Raw genomic sequence first — 21,753 nt, 5'->3', positions numbered from 1 at the left:
GTAAAAAAAAAAAATTATTTTTCATTCGAAACTATATTTTTTTTTTATCGAAGATCGAATGTACAAATAAAAAAAGTTACTCGTGAGTTTTTAAAAGGTTACGGATGGAAGCAATCACTTCTATCCAGAAGCTGGTAACCAACAGCAACAGGTTTCTGCTACGCACAGTAAAAAAGCAATAATAATTATAATAGAAAAATTAATGTATAGAATAAAATTGAAAAATATGTGATAATAAATGTCCATACTTTTGATTCCACAAAAACATGAATAAAATATAAATTTGAAAAAGTAAATAACAAAAAGTTAATCATACAAATGATCACAAAGATGATGCATCGTTTGTAGTCTAGACGATTTGGTGCAGCCAGATTTAGTGGTTATTTTTACCCACGTCTTTATAAATAGGTGACATTATTAATAGAGCACGATGTTTGAATGTCTCTAATTTGCAACAATTTTTATCATATTCTCATTTCACTTTGAATTCATTTAATTGAATTAATATATTTGTGTTTTTACCCTCTATTTTTTTTCTACTAAAAAAAAATAAATTTAAATCCATTCATCTCTACAAATGCGATTAATAATTATTATTATTATTATTTACCTCATTCACATTTTGAATAAAGTCTGTAGCCTTTGTCATTTTATATGGACTGATTTTTATGTAATAGGATTAAAATAATACGCATATAGTTCGATATATATATGTAACAATACACGAAAATGGTTAAATAGGTTAATTAATGACAAAGACATTATAAATTTAATTTTAATAGTGTAAATTTATTGAGCGTAATAAAATCCGTATAGATGATGAGAATTTAATTTGTAGCCCATCAATTTACCGAAGCTGAAAATTACGAAAATTGCACAGCAATCAATATTCGATCTATCACGTCCTCGTATAACGTTCAAGATGTCTATTTAGGTAACATCAGGCTTTTTGGAACTAATGTACACTATTCAGTTTGATTTTATAACTGCCAGTGAACTTGCAGTCTGTTTATATACTTTAAAACCAAATGTTCTAATGGGGACACGCATAATGTAAACTATTCGTACTCGTAAACCAAAACTTAATCCTTTTCGAAATGCTTTTAATAGTCAATACAAATATAGATTTATTGTTCATTTTGTTATTTATTAATTGACTTTATCTCTTTCATTTATTTTATAAATTTTATATTCATTATATTATTGTTATAATTCGGTTTATTATAACGAACACTTTAGATAATTGATTTTGAAATTCAAATTAAATTTTGTGTATTCAATCAGACCAATTGCTATGTAAATATGAAATACTTCATTAGTAGAAATTACTCAAATTAATTAAATGAAGTAAAGGTAAACATGCAGAAGTTCCCACACAATTTTAGCCTTCAAAAAAATTTTTGTAGCTTTAAAACTTTGATTTTTTAGTAAATTTCATAGCCTATCATAATTTGTCGAGTAGGTTTCAAAAACACCATTGGTTCAAAAGTTCATGTATAGATTCATATATAACGCACCTTGTTGGGACGATTGCCACTACAATTCTAAACGAATTTTAATTAAACTTGACACACTTCTATAAACGATTATCTCGGTTGAAGATGAGCAAAATCGGTCAATTAGTTTAGAAATGGTGGCGATCTAAAATTTTCAAATTAACGAAAAACGCTACTTCCGCTGCTTTTCCCTCAACCAACATTTTAACGGAAACATGTAGCCTTATTGGGTAAAACGGACGTCATAGTTGAGAAAATAAGGTATATTTTCTGCTTTTATTTTTTGTTTAGCGATCATTTTTTCAATTTTAATAAAGGTTCAAAGTTACATGATTGATTTCTGTGTTATAATTAAGATTCCATCATTTTATCGTTGGCGGTTTTTGAGCTCGAAATTCATTAAAAATGTACAAGAAAATTATCTTTTCACTCAATTTCATCTTAAAATTTCAAAATAAAGGAATGAAAAGAAATCTATTTCCATTTCGGATATCGATTGGCCTTTTTTTTTACAAATATTTGAAAAGTGAGAATAGGGAAATCCATTAGATCCATTAATATTAACCAATATTTGATTGGAAAAGTGAGATATCTATGATTGAAATTAATTTTTATAATCAAAGCTAATAATTAAAATGAACATCAAAGAGAAAAAAATTTTCTTAATCATCTACAAATATTGTTATCTATTTTGTTATTTACTGTGCATTGTAAAATAAATTCAAACATATCTACGATGCCATAAAGAATATTAAAGATTTATTTATACTGTAATCAAAACACTAGATTACATAAATTTCTGAAAACGAATGAGACAATAGAGAATTTAAAGTACGTGCCAAGATAAACAGTTATCAAAGTTAATATTTATCAGAATACCAACATTCTGAGCCCATTATATGTGCAAACAGAAATCTGCTGTACTAATCATCACAAGTCTCTAACAGCTGTAATGCAATATAACTGCTCAAGTGCATTGGTTAAAGTTAATTGAATCTCGTATTTGGAATTTATCGTTCAACACACAACGCTTTCCTTTAGATCTTATACGGCTGTACGCTGTGGACTGTAGTCATTTGCACGTGCCGCACATTCTCCAGATAATTTGCATAAAACTTTTTTTTAATTGTTTGAGTGAATTGGAAATTGTTCGTATAATAATTTGTTTATTTATTTGTTATCCAAAAATTTTATTGATAGTATATTTGGGGACGTCTTATGAAAAAATGATAGCTGTCATGATATTTGTTATTATAATCGGTCGGTTAATTCAAAAATTGCGGGTGATTAAAATTTTTCAAATTAAATGATAAAAATAATCATTTTTTGTCAATTTCTCTCCGAATAACTTTTGAATAAATAGCGATAGCTTATTTTCGTAAAATTTATCTTAAAGTTCATAAAATGAGCTTTAATTTTCGTCATTTAACTTGCCATTTCGACAATTTTTTGCAAACAGAATGACTGAAAACTTGAAAAAAAATTGAAGAAAATCGGACCGAAACCAATAACTTCCCGAATTTTTGAAAATTTCAATTCTCTTAGCGGGAAGTTAAAAATTTTTACGGCCTTAACTCTCAATATCTTTTGAACGTAGCTAATAAAATAAGGTTCAAATTATACTACTATGACTTCATCTAAAAATGTATCGTTCATTCATTATGACGCTCAAAATCAACTATATGATTAATTATGAATATTGAGCCTTGTGGTCGCAATAACGCTAATAATTATGGCAGGATCTTAATGAAACTTGACGCGCATATTTTTTGGTTCAAATAGTATGGAAAAAAATGTATATATGTAAAAGATAATATTTTTGTAAATTGTCAGGCAGAAGAATAAATAATTAAATAATAAGGAATCTACTGCCATTTCGGCTGCCGAATGGCCTTTTTATCATTAATATTATATTTGCTGTCGAACTTTAACTGGCACTCCTTCAATTATTTCGTCTACCCCTTCATTTCTCTTTCATTAACGTCCTGCTATTCCAATTTCGATTGATCTCACTGCATGAATATATACAGGTATAAGTCTTTTAGCTTTCAGTAATAAGCTTAATTGTTTCAGAATTAAGCCCTAATTTGATACAGCTGTTTTTCTTATATAATAACAAAAGTTATATTATTTTGTTTACTCTATCAATAAAGAAATAACCAATACTCGTTTTACATTCAGTCATATTTACTGAAATTTATTAAATTTTATTTGTTTTAAAAAATATTAAAAGTGAATAGTCGAAAGCCAAAGTAGCATACAATGTCAAGGAGGTTTTTCTGAATTATTAAAACCTAAATAAAAGTCTCTAACTACATAAGTTTATATGAAAGTTCAGTACAAGTTAAAGTGGGTACTGATGGAACAACTTTAAGTGTTTATCTTCAAACTGTTATAAAAATTTATAAGCTCACCATTAATACTAATGGCCTGATCAAAAAATAAGAGTCTACTCTTATATAGATGATAACATCAAAAGGCCATGTTCATTGTTTTTTTTTCTTAGGCTCAACTGTGTTGGAAAAATAGCCATAAGCTATTAATTTTCATACAATAACTTATTAGGTTGAGAAAAAAATTTCAATTGTTTAAAAATATATAGAATATAAGAGACGAGTTAAAAATAATTAAAATATTTCAAAACAAATGTTAAATGTCAACAAGAATATTTCGAAATTGGTATTCGAAGAACCAACATAGGAAGCAGATTTTTTATGTTAAATATGTTCATCTAAATCAGTGCAAACTATTCTCAAATCAAGAAGTGTCAGACATATCTTTAGAACGATAAGAAGCTTACTAGTTGCCAATATAAACAAAACAAAGTTCTCTTTCGAGTTACTTTCAAAATTGTTTAATATTCGTTACACATGTGTATCAATTGCATAACTACGTAATCATAGAAATATTATATTTTAATCATTTTTTTGTACAACTCATTTGTGAAGCAATGAGATGTGTTATGCTAACACTTACTCGGTCCGAGCTGATTCACTCACGTAGAAAACGTTTTACACTTATTTGTTATTTGATTTTATCATTTTTTTTTAAATCGATACAATGTAAAAAATTATTTTCATCTGCAATAAAAACAAAAAAAAACCTTTTTTTTAACTTCCCGGAAGAAAAATATAGTTGATGTGTTGGCCAAAAATATCGAAGCTGTTCATGATGAAAATGAATCTATTAATTCTTAACATGTCAGTTTCCGTTATCTGACTTTTTTTAATTTTCTGTTATAAATTTTATTGAAAATTGTTCTATAGACACTAGATGTAAATATACAAATATATGTGTGAATGTTCAGTATATTAGTAACTATAATAAACAAATATATTTTATTTTAGTGATTTTTATATAGCCTAAAATACATAATTAATAATAAGACTTAATATATGGTACTTATCAAAAGATTCTTAAATTTATATGAGAAATATAAAATAAATATATTTAAACGACTGTGTTATCGGATATTTTTATACGTATAACTGATGCATACATATATATATATATATGCGTCCTTCATAAATCCAATAAATATATTTGTCATATATAAATAATATATATTATTCATTATATTTAATTATATATATCTTCAAATATATTTTGAAATAAGCGAAATTATCTATATTGTTTGAGTATATTTTTCAATACATACTTCTGTATAATTTATTATATCATCATTATATTTTTAAGTATATAAAAAACAGTATATAGTTTTTTCATTCGAGTTGATAAATTATTATTTATAGTTTACATTGTACTAAGTAATTTAATTTTAACTTTAATACGTATTAAAGAGTTTAAAGGTTGAGAGATCGAAATTGTACAAAAAAATCATCAAAGGTTCGACTCATTTGGAATTGAAATAAACAGGGGTAAGCGTATCAGCAAGAAGTCAGCAGATTATGGACCTGTTGACTATAAATATGATGGGAATTTCTCACCCAATATTACAACAAATGGAGGTTACCTGCAGACTGTGAACGTTTTCAAATAGTTAATTAAATTTTTTCATTGAAGTTGTGAGTAATTAGAAATTTTTTTAATTTTTACAACTTTAAAACTATTTAATTTTAAGAGAAAAATTTTAAACGTATCTTTCAGATAATTTCATTGTTTACCATATTGTTTCAGTTCAAAATTAACGTAATTTTGTTTGTTAAGTCGTAATGATTGAGGAATTTTATTATTATATTTTTACAGCTCAAATTGAGAAAAGTCGAAAATGTCAGCGAATATTTTATTGTTAGCTATCATCATATTTGTGAGCCTTTATGCTAGTGCAATTAGAGGATGTTTCGGCCAATAGGTAAGGAAATGCCATAGTACAGTGAAAAAAAAATTTAATCTTAAATTTAATAAACTTAAAAAAAAAATTCATTCAATTTTTAAAAGATTTAATTTTTTATTGAATTTTATTTGAGTCTTACGAATCTACTCTGGAAGTTCAAAAAATATAAAATTATAGTCTTTACTTTAATACCGGCGGAACAGCCCAAAATTAAAAATTTTTTTTCTACTTTACTTCTAAGTCCCGTAACTTTTTGAATTTCTAATTTACAAACTCGCAAGTCAGAACTTTTTTTTCAAGTAAATTTTATTTTCTATAAAAAGGTTCTGTAACGCGAGTCCATAAAATGAAAATTAAATAAGTTATGGGTCGAAAATTAAATCTCGCAAAAATATCTAAGATCAGAGAATTAAGTTTCCTGATAGTTTTTATTTTATAAGTCAAATAGAAGGTTTTTTTTAAACATTATATCGACAGAAATATAAAAAAATAAAGAAATCAAGTGAATTAATTGTTCTATAAATGTATTTAAATTTTTTCCTCCAGTGTCATCCGCAGCAAGGCTACAAGTGCTGTGCTGGCTACGTATGTAATTGGGGATACTGGTTTCAAGGAGCATGCATAAAAAATCCGGATGGAAAATAAAAAAAAAATCAATGAATAAGATCCATGAGCTCGAAAATAGTATTGTGAATAAACTTTTGAGCCCATCGAGCTCGAAAATAATTTTGACTACATTTGGATTGTTGAGCTTTTCGAGCTCAAAAAAAGTTACATTTCGTCTTGAACTACGAGAATTAAAAACATTAAAAATAAATAAAAAGCAAGTAACTTTAAATGTTTGTGTATGATTATTTTTGAGTAAACGCGTATATTTGAACAGAACTGAATGTAAGTTATCAAGATAGAGTGCTAGGAATTTTAAATTAGATCATACCCCCGTAGTATGAAAAAACCGAAAAAATTCAGAGTACAGAAGTTTTAATTTCCCGCTAAGAAAATTGGAAATTTTCAAAAATTCGGGAAGTTATTGATTTTGGTCCGATCTTCGAATGTCGAATTTCTAAGAGATCTTGACGTATTGAGGTTCTAGGAAGCCATTCTGACTAATTTCAAGATGATGCCCGAGTGTACGTACGTATGATGTAAATATCTATAACTTTTAAACAGATAAACCGATTTTGATCGTCAAGGTGGCATTCGACGCGGCTTGTTAATAAATCAAAACTGTGAAAAATTGAGCTTGATCGGTAGGGCTTGTTCGGAGATATTCTAAAAATAAAATTTTTTCAAAAATGTTTTTTCTGGATAACTTGTAATGTGCTCGATGGATTGATTTCAAAATCAACTGAGCTCTGAAACTTTATAGACCACGTCGAATGCCACCTCAACTATCAAAATCGGTTCATTCGTTCAAGAGAAACCGTTGTCGAAAGAATTAAAAAAATTTTTTTTTTTAGTATTTTTGAAATTTCTCAAAAACGACTAGATAAATCAATTCTAAAATCTGATCAGCTTTAATAGAACTCAATAAAACACGTCGATTGCCACCTCAACCGTTTCAATCTGTCAATTCATTTGAGAGATATCGTTGGTGAAAAAATGGTAAAAAACGTTTTTTTTTTAAAACAACACACAGAAAAAACAGATATCTTGAGTCAAGAAAATATTTTTGAAGACAAACGTTTTCGGGAACCAAGTCAAGATTTTCTTGAGCCAAGAGAATTCGTCTTGGTTGGAGAAGATTTCTACTTTATCTGAGAAAATTTAGGTCTCCAAAAAAATTTTCTTGAATCAAGAATATTTACCTTCAGTCGAGAATTTTTTTTTTGTGTGCAGCATACAAAAGTATTTCCGAGCTCGAAGAGCTCGAAAATGTATTCACAAAAATTTTTTTGAGCTCCAGGAGCTCGAAAACAGCGGGAAGTTTTGGGGCTGGCCCACAGGGTCAACCGATAGACCGATTTTTTCTTTTCAATACTTGCTTACAAATACGAGCGCCATCTATTAATTGCTTTTTAAATGACCAATTGAGTTGTGCACGTTTAGATTTTCAAAATTAATTAATCCCATTGAAAAAATTTCACGGTTACAACTATCATAAAAATAAGTTTATCAACAAGTTTCCTCACATACCTTTATAAATTTTATATTATTCTGATGATATCAACTTTAATGTCTTTATATAATGAATAATGTTATAACTGTAGATTCTAATTAATTAAATTAATTACATTAACATTACGTATATTCAATGTCAATTTAAAATTAGAATTTCGCATATGAATAGTTTGCGTGTCACAGTGGGTCAGAAACTAATTAAAACTAATGCACGCGTCCCAACGATTGATATACGACAGGAAATACGAGTTACAGAAATAAACTTACTTGGCCCTACATCACACGGTATTCATTTGCGAAACCGGACAGTTCGCTAAGCAGTCACAACAGGAATACAAATATACACAAAACCTATGTATATATATATATACATATACACGCATGTGTTTGTATGGATTATACAGATAGAAATACATGCTGATTCGTGTTGAGTTTATAACAAACATCTTTAATAAATGAAACATTAATTCTTGTTTTGTCTTTTAATTTTGTTTTGTTATTCAGTAAAACAACAGTAAATGGGCTATAAAGAGACCGTTTACAATTTATATATGTTAACAACAGATGGAATGGTTTTTGGCAATGAATTGTTAAACACTAAGAGGTTTTACGATTCAGACTTAGACAAAATACTTCAATAACAATTTTCATGGGATTTTCAAGAAGATGAGAGCGATTATTTTTCTGGTAAATGACACTCAGATAAACTGTAACACATATATGTATAATTCAAGTCACAAAAGCTTTCCACTGTGTTGGCAACCGAGTCTTCAACTGCAGACATTAAGGAAAGGCTTTTAAATTTAGTCATTGGTTTATAAAAAAATTTTTCTTGTTTTTTCATACGGAAAATTCATCGACTAATGTACTGGTCATTACTTTTATTATTTTTTAAATTATGATAAATATTTTGAATTTTTAAATTAGAAAAAAAAAATCGTTGACCTGATTGTTGGAAGGGCAAAGAAAAAAGTCTTTAATAAGATTAAAAAGAAGAAAAATTGACGTAGATGGCAAGCAATTAAAATTAATTGATTCCGAAGCATAATCTATAAAGTGTTTAACTAAAACCAGGATGTCGAGTTTAAATAGTAAACAAAATTTGTAATTTTCTATCGAGTGCATTTAGACAAGCTAAGTCTATTAAACGTGAGGTAAATTGATTAATGATTATACACGAGCGTGAAGCCCATCAGCTTCCAGGTATCAACAATTTCATGTAAATTTTAATTATCGCAAATTTAATTTTTATTTCAAAAGTTAATTATTATTTTTTTTTTAATTAAAAATTAATAATTTCATAACTAAAAATTATAACTTTAATTATCGTTTCTAAATAGTTAGACTAAAAATTGAAAAAAGAAAGGATTTTTTATAAATATTAAATCTTACAAGCCAATCAACTGAAAAAAAAATCAACTTTTGTAAAAACACCATTTTCTTAAGTAGTGATATTAGATACTACCATTCTAATACGTCGTATCCTACAGAATTTGACATTTTCACTTTTTTTGAAAAATGGAATCATTGTAACAATGTGCAGCTTATGTAAAAATTTTAGAGGTCAAAATGTTTATTTAGTAGGGGAGAGGGGGCAGAGTGGACCTCTTAAGAAAAATAATTATAATTTCATTTATTTTTTTTACGCGTTTACTTCTTTTTAGACCCTTGATACTTACTTTCACTTCATTATGCTGCGTCCATTAAAATTGAAAAATCGAAAATTAGGGGCAGAGTGGGCTCTCCTGAAAATTTCGGATTTTATATTTTTTATTCTTTACACGTGTGCTGTTTGCAAATAACTATAAATCAATTGTATTTTAATAATATAAAAGTCATTTTAATAGCCTGCTGCGATATAAATTCAAAACGTAATTTTACTATCTTTAACTTTCTTAATAAATTACATTTAATGAACAGTTTTGGTGATCTATTTTAGCCCTCATTATATAAGAAATTTTGATAAGCTTATTGTATCCATCCCAATTTATTGGCGTATAGAAAATTTTGAGGGGCCCACTTTGCCCCCTCCGCCCCTATGTTTAAATAAATATTCTAATATGTCGTATAGGTTCAGTCACGCTTAGTATTTTTAATTTTAAGTTAATTTTAAAAAAGCAATTAACGACATGAGTAAGAAGATAATTATGCATAATTTTTTACTTTTTTTATAGCATGTAATTCAAAATTATTTATTCACTACAAATACCTGTATTTTATAGAAAACATGATAATAAATTTGTAGGTTATACCAATGTAAACATAATACAAATAATTTTTCTTTTGCGACCGTGAAACGTTTTTATCGTCTCCTTAAAAATTTACCAAATGTGGGATACGACATATTAGAATGGCAGTATCGAATATTTAAGATAAAGAGTAATTTTCTTTACAGAGAAAATCGAAATTTATTTACAGTACTACAAAAAAAATAAGATCAACAAATTTCGAGCTGAGCTCAGATTTCTTCGATTAAGAAAATGATTCTGAATAAAATTCTCAAATTTTTGTACTAAAAATATATTAGATTTAAAATTTCCAATTCTTAAAGTTGTTTTTTCTGTATAGCGTTTATAGGTCAAACTCAAATTACATTCAGAATAAGAGCTTTTAAAATTAAAGAAGTAGTACACAAGATAATTATTAAATTTAAAATAATTTATTATCCTTAATGATGTAATTAAATATTCACAATTTACTGTAAAATTTATACATCTCCATAAGTAACAATGACAAATATATTTTAATTAATGAACATAATTAATAATTAGAATAATTGACTAGCATTAACTAGATTGGTCCTTCGTCGGAGCTATACAAAGTATACATGATACGCAGTGGAAGCATACAAGGGTCTTAATTATTAAGCTTCTCTCGTTACTTAGTTCCATCGTCATTAAAAGTACATGAACTAAGCCCGTAACCCTTATACAATATTAAATCTTTAATTAGTAAGTTTACAAAATATACTAACAATCTTTTCACGTTACAAACAACCATTCAATATAGAATAGATTATACTCAAACATAAAATGAAATAGCTTTGAGAAAAAAAAAAATTAAGGCAAATCGATTGACTAAATCCTCGATGACTAAATCGACGATATGTTACAATAAACTCAGAATTTTACGGTCGGTTTAAACTTATTCAACATTTTGAATGAAAATAAAATTGAACTTTATTTTACTTACGTCGAATATCGTCTCAAAGATCTTTATTTTTATCTAGATTTCAAGAATCTTCTTTTTTTTTAAATCTCTAAAATTTAATCGAATTTTCAAAAACATTTAATCAATGTTTTACAAAGTATATAATTTTTTTTTTTACTTTACTTCATTTTATTTTTTAATTTTACTCTTCTTTTGAAAAAGAAATTGGATTTCTTAGACATAATTAGAATATCACAGTCATACTTTAATCATGCATTTTATATACAGAACACTTTTACTTCAACATGAAGCTTTGAATAGAGTTTTCAAAACTTTAAAGATAAAACTATAACTAGTGATAAAAAGTCGTCTTTAATGTTTTCACTAATACACTGAAAAAAAGATTTATTTGAGCCAACTAAGATTTATTTGAACCAAAGATATCGTATATTTGAATATGGCCAAATAAATATTTAATTGTGAGAAAGATATAATATATTTGAGTAGTTTAATTGCGTGAAATAAGTGATTTATTTGTGGTAAAGAAATGATCCAATTACTACAAATAAATTATATATTTCCATCAAATTATAAAATTATTTGAATCAACTGTCATATTTTGTTGAACCAAATATATTTATTTGTCATTAACAATTATTCAAAAAAAAAGCCACTAATAAATTGATTTATTTGGGACAAATATTTCTTTTTTTCAGTGTACATATAAATTCTTTTTCAACATTAATTTAAAATTTTGCATGAACTTTTGAAAAAATAAATATATTTGGGTAATTTCATCTATTTTAATAAGAATTTTTAAAAAGAAAGAATCAAGATATGTTTTTATCTCAATATTTGGCAACATAAATGAAAATAAATTAATGAAGATGTTACGTTGAAATTTTGCCAAAAAATTTCTAGTTAGATTTTTATTTAGCTAATTCTTATTTAAAGTCAATAAATTATTTAAAACAATAATATCATTACATTGTAAAAAAATCGGGAGTGAATTTGAAGTGATTACGGCTTTTATTCAAATCCGTATTCACTCCGTCATTTGGAGTTTCGAAGTTTTTAAGGGGGATAGCCACTGTGAAAAATAAAAAAACAATTTTTTTTTGTTTTAATTAAAAGTTTATATATTCGAAAATGTGAAGAAAATTTTGAGTAAAATTCCAAGAATTGAATGAATTACAGTTATTGATGTAAGTATAAATATTTAGAAGATAGATGATTTTACAGTAAGAGAAATTAACTAGAAACTTTGAAAGCATTTTACTCAAAAGAACTTTTTTCGAGCTGGTTGCATCGATGACTCTAGCAATTATCAATCAATATTTAACTTTTTTTTGTTTTATTCGTCTTTGAAATAGACTAGGTTAAGCGTAGCCTTTTATTTTTATTTTGATTCTTACTACACGGAAGAAAATGATTGACAATAATTGTAGTTCAACTCCTAATTATTCATGTTATGATCAATAACTAATGTCGTTTCAATCAGTAAAATTATGATTTTAATGTTTAAACTGCTATAATTAAGTTAATCGTTGAAATATACTGCTTGACTATTTGAAATTACTACTTAAACCTTAAAAAACTACAAGACACTCGTCAAAAAAATGCATCTGTTGTTAATTTCTTACGTTCTACTCCATAATATTTACTAATATTCGGTCTAGGCGCGCTGTTGATGAGAATCTGAATATTATTTACTGATATTTTTTTTCCGTGTATTTTTTAAGACTGCATAAATAAAAAAAATAAAAAATAGCGCGAAAACGAAAAAATTTTCAATCGGTCGCTACTTTTTGAATAATCAAAATTAAAAAAATCGGTTTCGTACAACGATAACTACATTTATACAGATAATGTTGATTTTTTTTTTTTTTTCAGATAACCCGTTGTCGAGAAATCGTGTCAACCGTTATTTTACTTGTTGATTATTTTATATTTTTCAATAAAAATTTATAAAAACTACACTTAACAAAATTAAAAAAAAAAACCCGATACCCATATTCTATAATTGTCCTGGTCAAAAACATTCCCGAAAATCACTCATTTTTTCGGTCGACACAGAGGCTGTCCTCCTTAAAACAAATCATTTCGCTTATGGAGTAAATAGGGAGTTTGTCTTTTTAGCGGAGTGATCTGGATTTTATTTAAATCCGCATTCACTTCGATTCGAAGTTTTAATATTAACATAAACTCCCCTTCGGAGTAAATTTCACTCCGAGGGGATTAAATAAATACATTCATTCACTCCGGATTCAATCCGCGTTCACTCCGCAAATTTTTTACAGTGAATTAAAAGTGTGAGATCATACTTTTTTTATTTAAATTTACTGGCTATTAAATAAAAAACGACAATAATTAGCATTTAGTTTTAAAAATAAAAAATAATAAAAATTTCAACTAGGCGATGAATTTCTTTGTTTTGTAAGCTCAAGTAAAACAGGATAATGAAGATCAGCTGAGTATTCATGATTATGCTGTAATAGCTCGAGATGTCTTGACCATACACGATTATCGTATAATTCCATCTGTCTTGCTAAGAACCCACGTTTAACAGCCGCTTCAGCGAATTTCTGGAATGTTGTACCGCGTTTAGGTGCCATCATCAGTGCAATGCCGTCGTCTGCAAGCCAACCGTAAATTGTTTCAATGAGATCAAGTCGCACGTCATCGAAAAATAAACAATCAGCGCTGAGTATTACATCGTAAAGACCTTCAGTTCTGCGTGAATCGTCGCCACTTTCAGAACACCATGTTGTCTACAAAATAACAACAATAACAGAAGAAAGAAAAAAAATACCACACTAAATGAATAAGGGGGATTTAAAAGTATTAACAACATCAGTGCTTCAATAATTACATTTTAATATTCTGTAATCCACTTGGCTTCAATGTTTAAAAGTCTTGATCATGTTAGATGTTGCAACAATGTCAAAACAACTAAAATTCACAATAATTTCTTCTAATTTATTTTATAATTTTTTAATCCTACTCAAAAAATTTTTGGACACAATTTAATTTGATGCATATGTTTATTTTTCCAAATAATGATTTTAAATTGCACAAGTATTCATTTATATTTAAAATAAAACAAGCTTTTATCAGTAAAATTGAAAATCTTCATTATTTTTGTGCCAAAAATTGCAAAACAAAGGAAGAAGTTTTGTTTGTCAAACAATGAATTTAAGTTGCGCAAATATTCATTTACATTCGAAACAAAACGAAATTTTATTACTCGGAAATTTATGGTAACAATTACAATATATTATGGTAATGGTTCCCATAATGCATGGTAAACGGTTTTTTTGAAATGTTGATTATAGGAACGGCAACCATATATATTATGGTAATCATTCCCATAATTATGGGTACAATTCCTTCATGGTATCGGAATAGTTACTATGGAATTATGGTAATGGTTACCATAATATTACGGTAATAATTCCCATATACTATGGGAATAGTTATTATAATATATAGGATTTATTCCTATATTCACTTAGGAATCGTTACAATGTGGTTATAGGATTGGTTCCTATTTGCTTATGGAAACTATTCCTATGAGTATGGTAATCATTACCATAATTCTATTACCATGCGATATGGGAATTGTTACCATAATAATAGGAATTGTTCCCATACTTTCCTAGAAAGTATGGGCCTATATCCCATAATTCCAAGTAATCATTACCATAACGGTATGGGATGATATTTCATAAACGTACTAGGAACGGTTACCATAAATTTCTCTCCGTGTAGTAAAATTGAAAATCTTCATTATTTTAGTGCCAAAAAATTGCAAAACAAAGGAAAAAATATCGTTGTTTTTTTTTTCAAATAACGAATTTAAATTACACAACTAATAGTTTATATTCGAAACAAAACGAACTTTTATCCGTAAAATTGAAAATCTTCATTCTTTCTGTGCCAAAAATTGCGGAACAAAGGAAGAATTTTTATTTTTTTTCACATAATGAATTTAAATTGCGCAAGTATTCATTTATATTTTAAACAAAACAAACTTCTATCCGTAAAATGGAAAATCTTCATTATTTTAGTGCCAAAAAATTACAAAACAAAGGAAGAAATTAAAATGAAAACGAAAATGACATATTTGTATGTATATACCTGAACTCGATTACCGTTGGCAGTTTTTCTAAGTGCAGCTGCTGCCCTGGCCCACTGCACAACACCGCATTTAACCGAATCTTCCATGTTGTTTCTGGCAACGATACACCTTACGTTGTCGACACTTGTGACGTTACCGTCAGTAAGTGTTACACCAGCAGGTCCGCAATATTTGGCAACAAAAACACCAGCAAGACAACTCATACCACCGCCCAGCTCTAATACTACTTTATCGCGGCAGATATTTTGATTGTTTAATAAATAATACGCTAAACATTCTTCAGACGGCCATACACACACGTTACCGGTATTATTAAAACCAATAAGCTCGTTTGCCGTGAAGGTCTTGTTGATACGTCGTACTTGAGCAATAAAAAGTTCGTTTTCAATTACACAGCTGTACTCATACCACGATGATTCGGGATCAACTGGTGCATTTTCTAATAATGTTGGATTAACTAAACCGAACGAGGTGAAACGACGTACTGATATTTCCTCTTCTGCTGGATTTAATTGGTCTGATGAGTGGGTTAATGCACGTGCTAATAATCTCCACCTTCGCTGTGCCATTGTCGTCTTTCTGTTTTCTTCATCAATGTCTTCGGTCTTTCTCAATACTGTTATCTTTGATGCCATAATTACTGTACTTTATAATTATTATTAATTCAATTATGGTCACTAGTCCTCATATTTTTCAATTGATATACCGTGTAGTTGGAGTAAAACAAAGTTTTTTCACTTGTTTGTTTACACTTCTTTTGTTTGAACTGATTCCAGCAATCAATGCCACATATTAAATATCAAATTAATTTACATATTTAATGCAATTGTAAAAATGTAAAACATGATTTATAGCAAAGTAACAACGACAGACAACCGAGATTTTATAACTTGAGCTTTATATTTTAAGTGAGCTTGAACTACTCTATTGTTTACATTTGATAGTTACGGTCTAGTTGTTTTCACTTTACTTGGGTTTAATTCTATTGTATTTAATCATGTTGTGGTCGTTAACGAAACACGAGGTATGACAAGAATCAGAATGAATGAACAACGTATGTAGGAAGTGTTCTAGGATATATGAAAGACTAAAAGCACTAAGCTAATGTAACTTCTAACTCGCGCGCCACGCGGATACACCGGCGTTAAGATGCTTCTGCGATTGCGCTTGACGTATACCAGTTTTACCACCTCTTGTTGCTGTATACGTATACGATATTATTGTTATTTATATAAATATGTATACACATTTATGTCATCTGTCAGTTTCATTTATTTGCTTTTTAAATGTACAGATCAACGTGTTTCGTCAACCTTCATAATAACAAATATTATGTTTCCTTTTTTTTAAAAATACACTTTTTTTTTATTATTCTTTCGTCAAAAATTTTTTTCGTAACTGTGCTTTTACTTTTTTTTAGTTCCTTAATTAAGGCTAAAGATATCTTTGGGATGATAGAAAAATGACGGAATATGATTTATGATCACTCATATTTTTTTTTGTTCGTTCCTAGACATTTTTATATCAGAGAATTGAGGTATTGATTTTCGATTTGAAGTATATTAATCGATTAATAGATTAATGGATTGACAAAAGGTGCACTTTGTGGGGGAAAATGGTGAAGAAGCTCTCTAAGTTGACATGGTGGAAATTGAGGTATTATTTTTTTTTCTCCCTTTGTCGAGAGATAGAAGAACCAACGATTAATGCAGATCCATGTCATATTCATTGAACATGAAAATGATTAAGTGATCAGACATTATTACATAATAAACATTTTCATGTTAAAGAAACTAATGTTTTTTTATTTACAATAATCATTTCTTGTATTTTATAAATTGTAATAAAAAATTTATCACTTATTTTGTTCAAGTAAATGGCAATTTTGTATAATATCGTATTTAAACTTCGAGTTTAAATTCTTCGAAAACGATATAAAGTAAAACGTACGTTTACATAAATAATTTTATCATGAATAAAATTTCCCGAAACTGACAATAAAAAAAAAGCCTAAAGTTAATAGTTTAAACATAAGAAAGTTTGAATTGTAAAGTAACTCGTTAAAATGCGTTAAAAATTTTTTTTTTACTAAATTTTGCATAAAACAGTTCTAGCATTACTTGCATTACTAATTCAACATTAAGTTTACTTTCCTATCCGCTACACGACATATATATCTATATAAATTATGTACACATATACAGTTAGAGTAACGACACGTCTGGCGTGAAAACTCAGCGATGACAGATTCTCGTGTTTATAAAATCCATTAGAGCACCTTATGAATGTCACTCCATAAAAAACATATCAGCATAAAATATTATCATGTACGAAAAAGAAAAAAAAAAAAAAAATTACTCACACCTGTCAAAATGAAATATTATTTTCTAATATAAATAATTCATGTATAATACAAGTACGTGTTTAACTGGATTGTCACGTTAAAAAAAAAAAAAAAAAAAAAAAACATATTGACAGTTTAATAAACAGACATATTTGTCGAACAGGTTTTTAAAGTAAATCATAAACTTGTCGATAATGTATTTCAAATACACTTCAGTTAACAAAAGAAAAAATGTACACGTTGATATTGAGACATCAATCGTGACAATAAATTGATTTAAATTTAAATCCTCTTTAATTGTGACATAAAAAAAAAAAATGAAATAAAAACGTTAAATTAAGTTTTGCCTGTAAATTATTGGAAAAAGTATTGGGAAAAAATAGCTTCATCTATTGTGTCATATTCTTTTAATCGTATTTGTCTTATTTTATTGCGGGATTTTCCTGGCATAGTATGGCAATAGCAGTGGGGTCACGACGCAATGCGTCTGTAACAAGCACAGCATATGAAGCCTGCCAAACGCGGTTCAGTTAGTATTTCATAGATTGCATGTCTCCATAGTTCATCTGTCTGTGTCTACTATTATCATGGATGCCAATTTGTGTTACTTAAAAAAAAATATATATAAATACCGCAGAGCCAAGTAAAAATCTTAGTTGGTACACGGAGAAAACGAGTCTCGAAAATATTTTATTGTTTAATACATTTTAGTAAGAAGTACTAATGCAAATCAATAAGTGCATTGCTTTTACTATTTATTACTAAATGTATAGTCAAAATCGCACAATAGTAATTAATATTGTGTTTACCTGAAAAATTGCTATATTATTACTTTTACTACTAATTCATTCGTATTTTTTATTAATCGAACAGCAAATTTTATAAAGAAAATATTTAATTATTACTTAACGTTTAGTAATACATTTCATTGTATGACTTAACGATATTTACTCTGTAAAAATATAAAAATCAACTAAATATATGCATTAAATACTCTACAGTATAAAAAAATTACAATGTGTTTAGTAATTTCTGTAAAATAGATGAATAGCGTAGTATTAACTATTAGACAGCAACTAGAAATTAATATAAAGTTTGCAGTTTTTCTAAAGCAGATCGATAAAATTAAAAGTTGGTAAGGATAGCGTACACGAATATATATTACAAGTTCAGAAAATTTCGTTCGAAGAAGATATCGAACCGACAGACTAAGAAAGGACATGTTCCTGAAGATCGAAACGTTTTTCGCGCGAAAATGAAAAAATTTATAAAATTCTACTGCTTAAGGGTAACTTGAGTGGTAATTGGGGGTGGCTACAATTTTTGGCTAACATACTAGTGCCTATGCGAAACATTTTAGAAATCTAGATTCAGTAGATTGTTTACTTTTCATTTTGTTTTTTTTATTTTCGTGCCGCGTTCTCGTTATTTGGTGGCTTTCACCAAGAATCGCTATTATCTTTGTAATTATCAACTTTGAATAAATTTTTATTAGGTCTGTTCTGTAGAAAATTAAATTTTCGAACAAAATGAGTTGGAAAAAAATTTTAAACGACTTCTAACTTTAGCGGGATTTGGCGAGCCTAAGATATCGACCTAAAATTTTTTTTGTATTCCGAAAAATTTTTTTTTTGTACAAAGAAAAATATTTTGGGTATTAATAATGAAAATTTAAAAAAAGCGGATTTTCGGCCCACCCTACTATGTACCTGAAGATCGAACATTTTTCATGTAACGAAAATAAATTTACGAAATACTAATAAAAATTTAATTTTATATATTTCCATTCTAATATAGTCAAAATTTATTATCCTGAAGTTAGCAGACAATTAAAAATTTTAGGATTTTATTTTGAACAGTTCAATTTGAAGAAAAAAATAAACTGAAAAAATGCACATGTAGAAAATTTAAAAGACTATAAGTGCAATTTTCGTAAATATTTTTTTTTTTTATAATTTATCGTCTTTTATAAAATCCAAAAATTATTTGACGTCGGCTAACTTCTGCATCAAAATTTACTAAACGGAATAATAAAATTTACTAAATATATAGTCAAATTTACTAATGCAGTTTATATTTATTTCCGTATTCAAATAAGAAAAATTACTAAATATAAATAAAAATTAAATTCTCAAGATAGTAAAAATTACACAATTACTCACAGCGTTTTACAATATGAATTTAGTAATTGTAACTCATATTTTTAAGTAAAGTTTCTTATATTTTTTTTCCGTGTACTCTAACACTCAGCTAGTGTAATAGCTCTCTCAGGAACAATATTTAATGATGCTTTGCTGTATATTACATTATATTATACTATATATATGTATACATGTAGTACATAAAATGTAAAATATAAGATGTAAGTGCTTTTCTATTTGCCAATGATGATATTATCGTACAGGCGCCAACCGTCTCAGTAAAACGTTTATTATTAAGGATCAAAAGCAACTTGCACATTGAACAATAAACATGTCTTAAGAGCCAAAATTTAAACAATAAAACAGCAGTTTAGCTCAAGTGAGTTAATCAGTTAAACGACGACTGTAATTGGTCATTTTTTATTAAATCAGTAACATTATTTATTCTTTTTCTACAAAGTTCTATTAATTTCTTTTAATTTCTTCTTCGCTAAAGTCTAATTGAACTTTATCGTATTACTAATTGGCTACACTAAGTCATGATTTATAATTAATCAATTATACTTTTTATGTTGCAAATAAATTGTTGGATTATTGTTATTTTATTATTATGAATAATTTATTAATTAATTAATTATAGAAGCATGGTATAATTTGTTGGATTTACGACGAACGTATGCATATTTAATTTATATGAATACCTGTTCGTATAGTAAGTTACCGCAGTTATTATTAATCAATCATATTTTATATCGACAATAAATTTGATATTTTATACTCTTAATGGAAAATGATAATTATAGTTATTCATTCAATAGAAATTAATTTATTATTTAATTAATAATAAACGATTATTTTGTATCCATTAATAATTTAATTTCAATTAAAAAATATTATTTTTTTTTTAAATCCAATGATAAGTCGTCACATAAAACGACTTAATAATAAATCCTATTAATTACTCCGAGTACTAATCAGTTGGAGTTGACAGTTGTCATAAATATAAAATCATTTGTTTTCGAAATTTTATCCAAATGATTTCTCTTGGATAAATTTATTGGATTGGATGTTTCTTAACAGTAAACAAATTCTACCGAGGCTTATATAATAATTTCTTAAATTTTGAGATATTAAATCCATGGTTTAAGTGATGTTAAGAAAATAAAATTTTAATCCGAGTGATTGATCTTAGAATTCAATCAATTTTTAATCACGATAAATCATTCTGTTCATTACAAGGACTGTCTTAGTCAATCAATCAGTTGAGAGAATTAAAAGAACTAAAAATTATTTTTCTAAATCCTACGACATTTATCATAGAAAATTAGACAAAAAAAAATTTGTGAGCTTGAAACGAGTTCGAGGTCAAAGAGCTTACGTAAAAAGTATACAGCTTTAAGACTGTTCTACAGAGTTAGTTTTTTTTATTAATTTGTAAAAAAGACTGGGGATCAAAGCGAGACGTGACATTTTCATGTTTAAAAAAAAACTCTGAAGTCAATGAAAAAAATTTTAAATTTTCTTTCATTTAAAAATTAATGTGCATTAAAGTTTATCACAATTTTTAATGAGAATTACGAATAGTGATGGATGAAAATTTGAAATACAATGAAAGCAACTAATTAATTTAAACTATGATTGGTTGATTATTTTAAAATACAAAATTTATGTTTGAATAATCGATAAATTTTTTTTTGTTAGTTATATATAAATATAACTATTGTATATACTCCAAATATGGGACAATAGGATAAGAAATTCAATTTATTTATTTAAATTGGAAATGAATCATAATATAGTTGATTGCATTGCCATAGAAATTATGATATCGACTAATAATAGTTGAAATGAATAGTATTTCAGTGTTGATCGTCTTTTTTTTGAACGACTCAAATTTTAAGAATAATTTTCAAAATTAAAATTTATCATTGGACTATAAAAATTTAATTTTATTACTTTTTTAACAATTAAATATTTTTCTATATGTACCTGAAGAACGGAACGTTTTTGACGAAACGAAAATGAAAAATTTATGTAATTTAACTGCTTAAGGAGTAGTTAGAAGT

At 27.2% G+C, this 21,753-nt stretch overlaps 2 protein-coding genes across 2 annotated transcripts in view; both read right to left on the bottom strand.

Annotated features, from left to right (window-relative positions):
- The window catches only part of LOC130667885 (WW domain-binding protein 4), a 35,786-nt gene that overhangs the window by 12,260 nt on the left and 1,773 nt on the right, over positions 1 to 21,753 (bottom strand). The window lies entirely within an intron of this gene.
- On the bottom strand, positions 10,549 to 16,342 carry LOC130667886 (calmodulin-lysine N-methyltransferase). Its single transcript, XM_057469799.1, has 2 exons — positions 15,202 to 16,342; positions 10,549 to 13,832 (listed from the first exon to the last, which is right to left on the bottom strand). The coding sequence occupies exons 1-2, from the start codon at positions 15,835 to 15,837 to the stop codon at positions 13,470 to 13,472; spliced, it is 999 nt and encodes a 332-aa protein (XP_057325782.1). The 5' UTR covers positions 15,838 to 16,342; the 3' UTR covers positions 10,549 to 13,469.

Source organism: Microplitis mediator, chromosome 5, assembly GCF_029852145.1.
Source record: "Microplitis mediator isolate UGA2020A chromosome 5, iyMicMedi2.1, whole genome shotgun sequence".
NCBI classification, from domain to species: domain Eukaryota; kingdom Metazoa; phylum Arthropoda; class Insecta; order Hymenoptera; family Braconidae; genus Microplitis; species Microplitis mediator.
Note: the sequence above shows the minus strand (reverse complement) of the source record. Positions and strands in the feature narration are given on the sequence as shown.

Bases quoted from the DNA above. Each gene is read 5' to 3' on its own strand.
- LOC130667886 (XM_057469799.1), bottom strand. From the start codon at position 15,837: ATGGCATCAAAGATAACAGTATTGAGAAAGACCGAAGACATTGATGAA. The intron at 13,833-15,201 runs GTATATACATAC...GTTATTTTGTAG, and splicing joins CCAACGGTAATCGAGTTCAG to ACAACATGGTGTTCTGAAAG.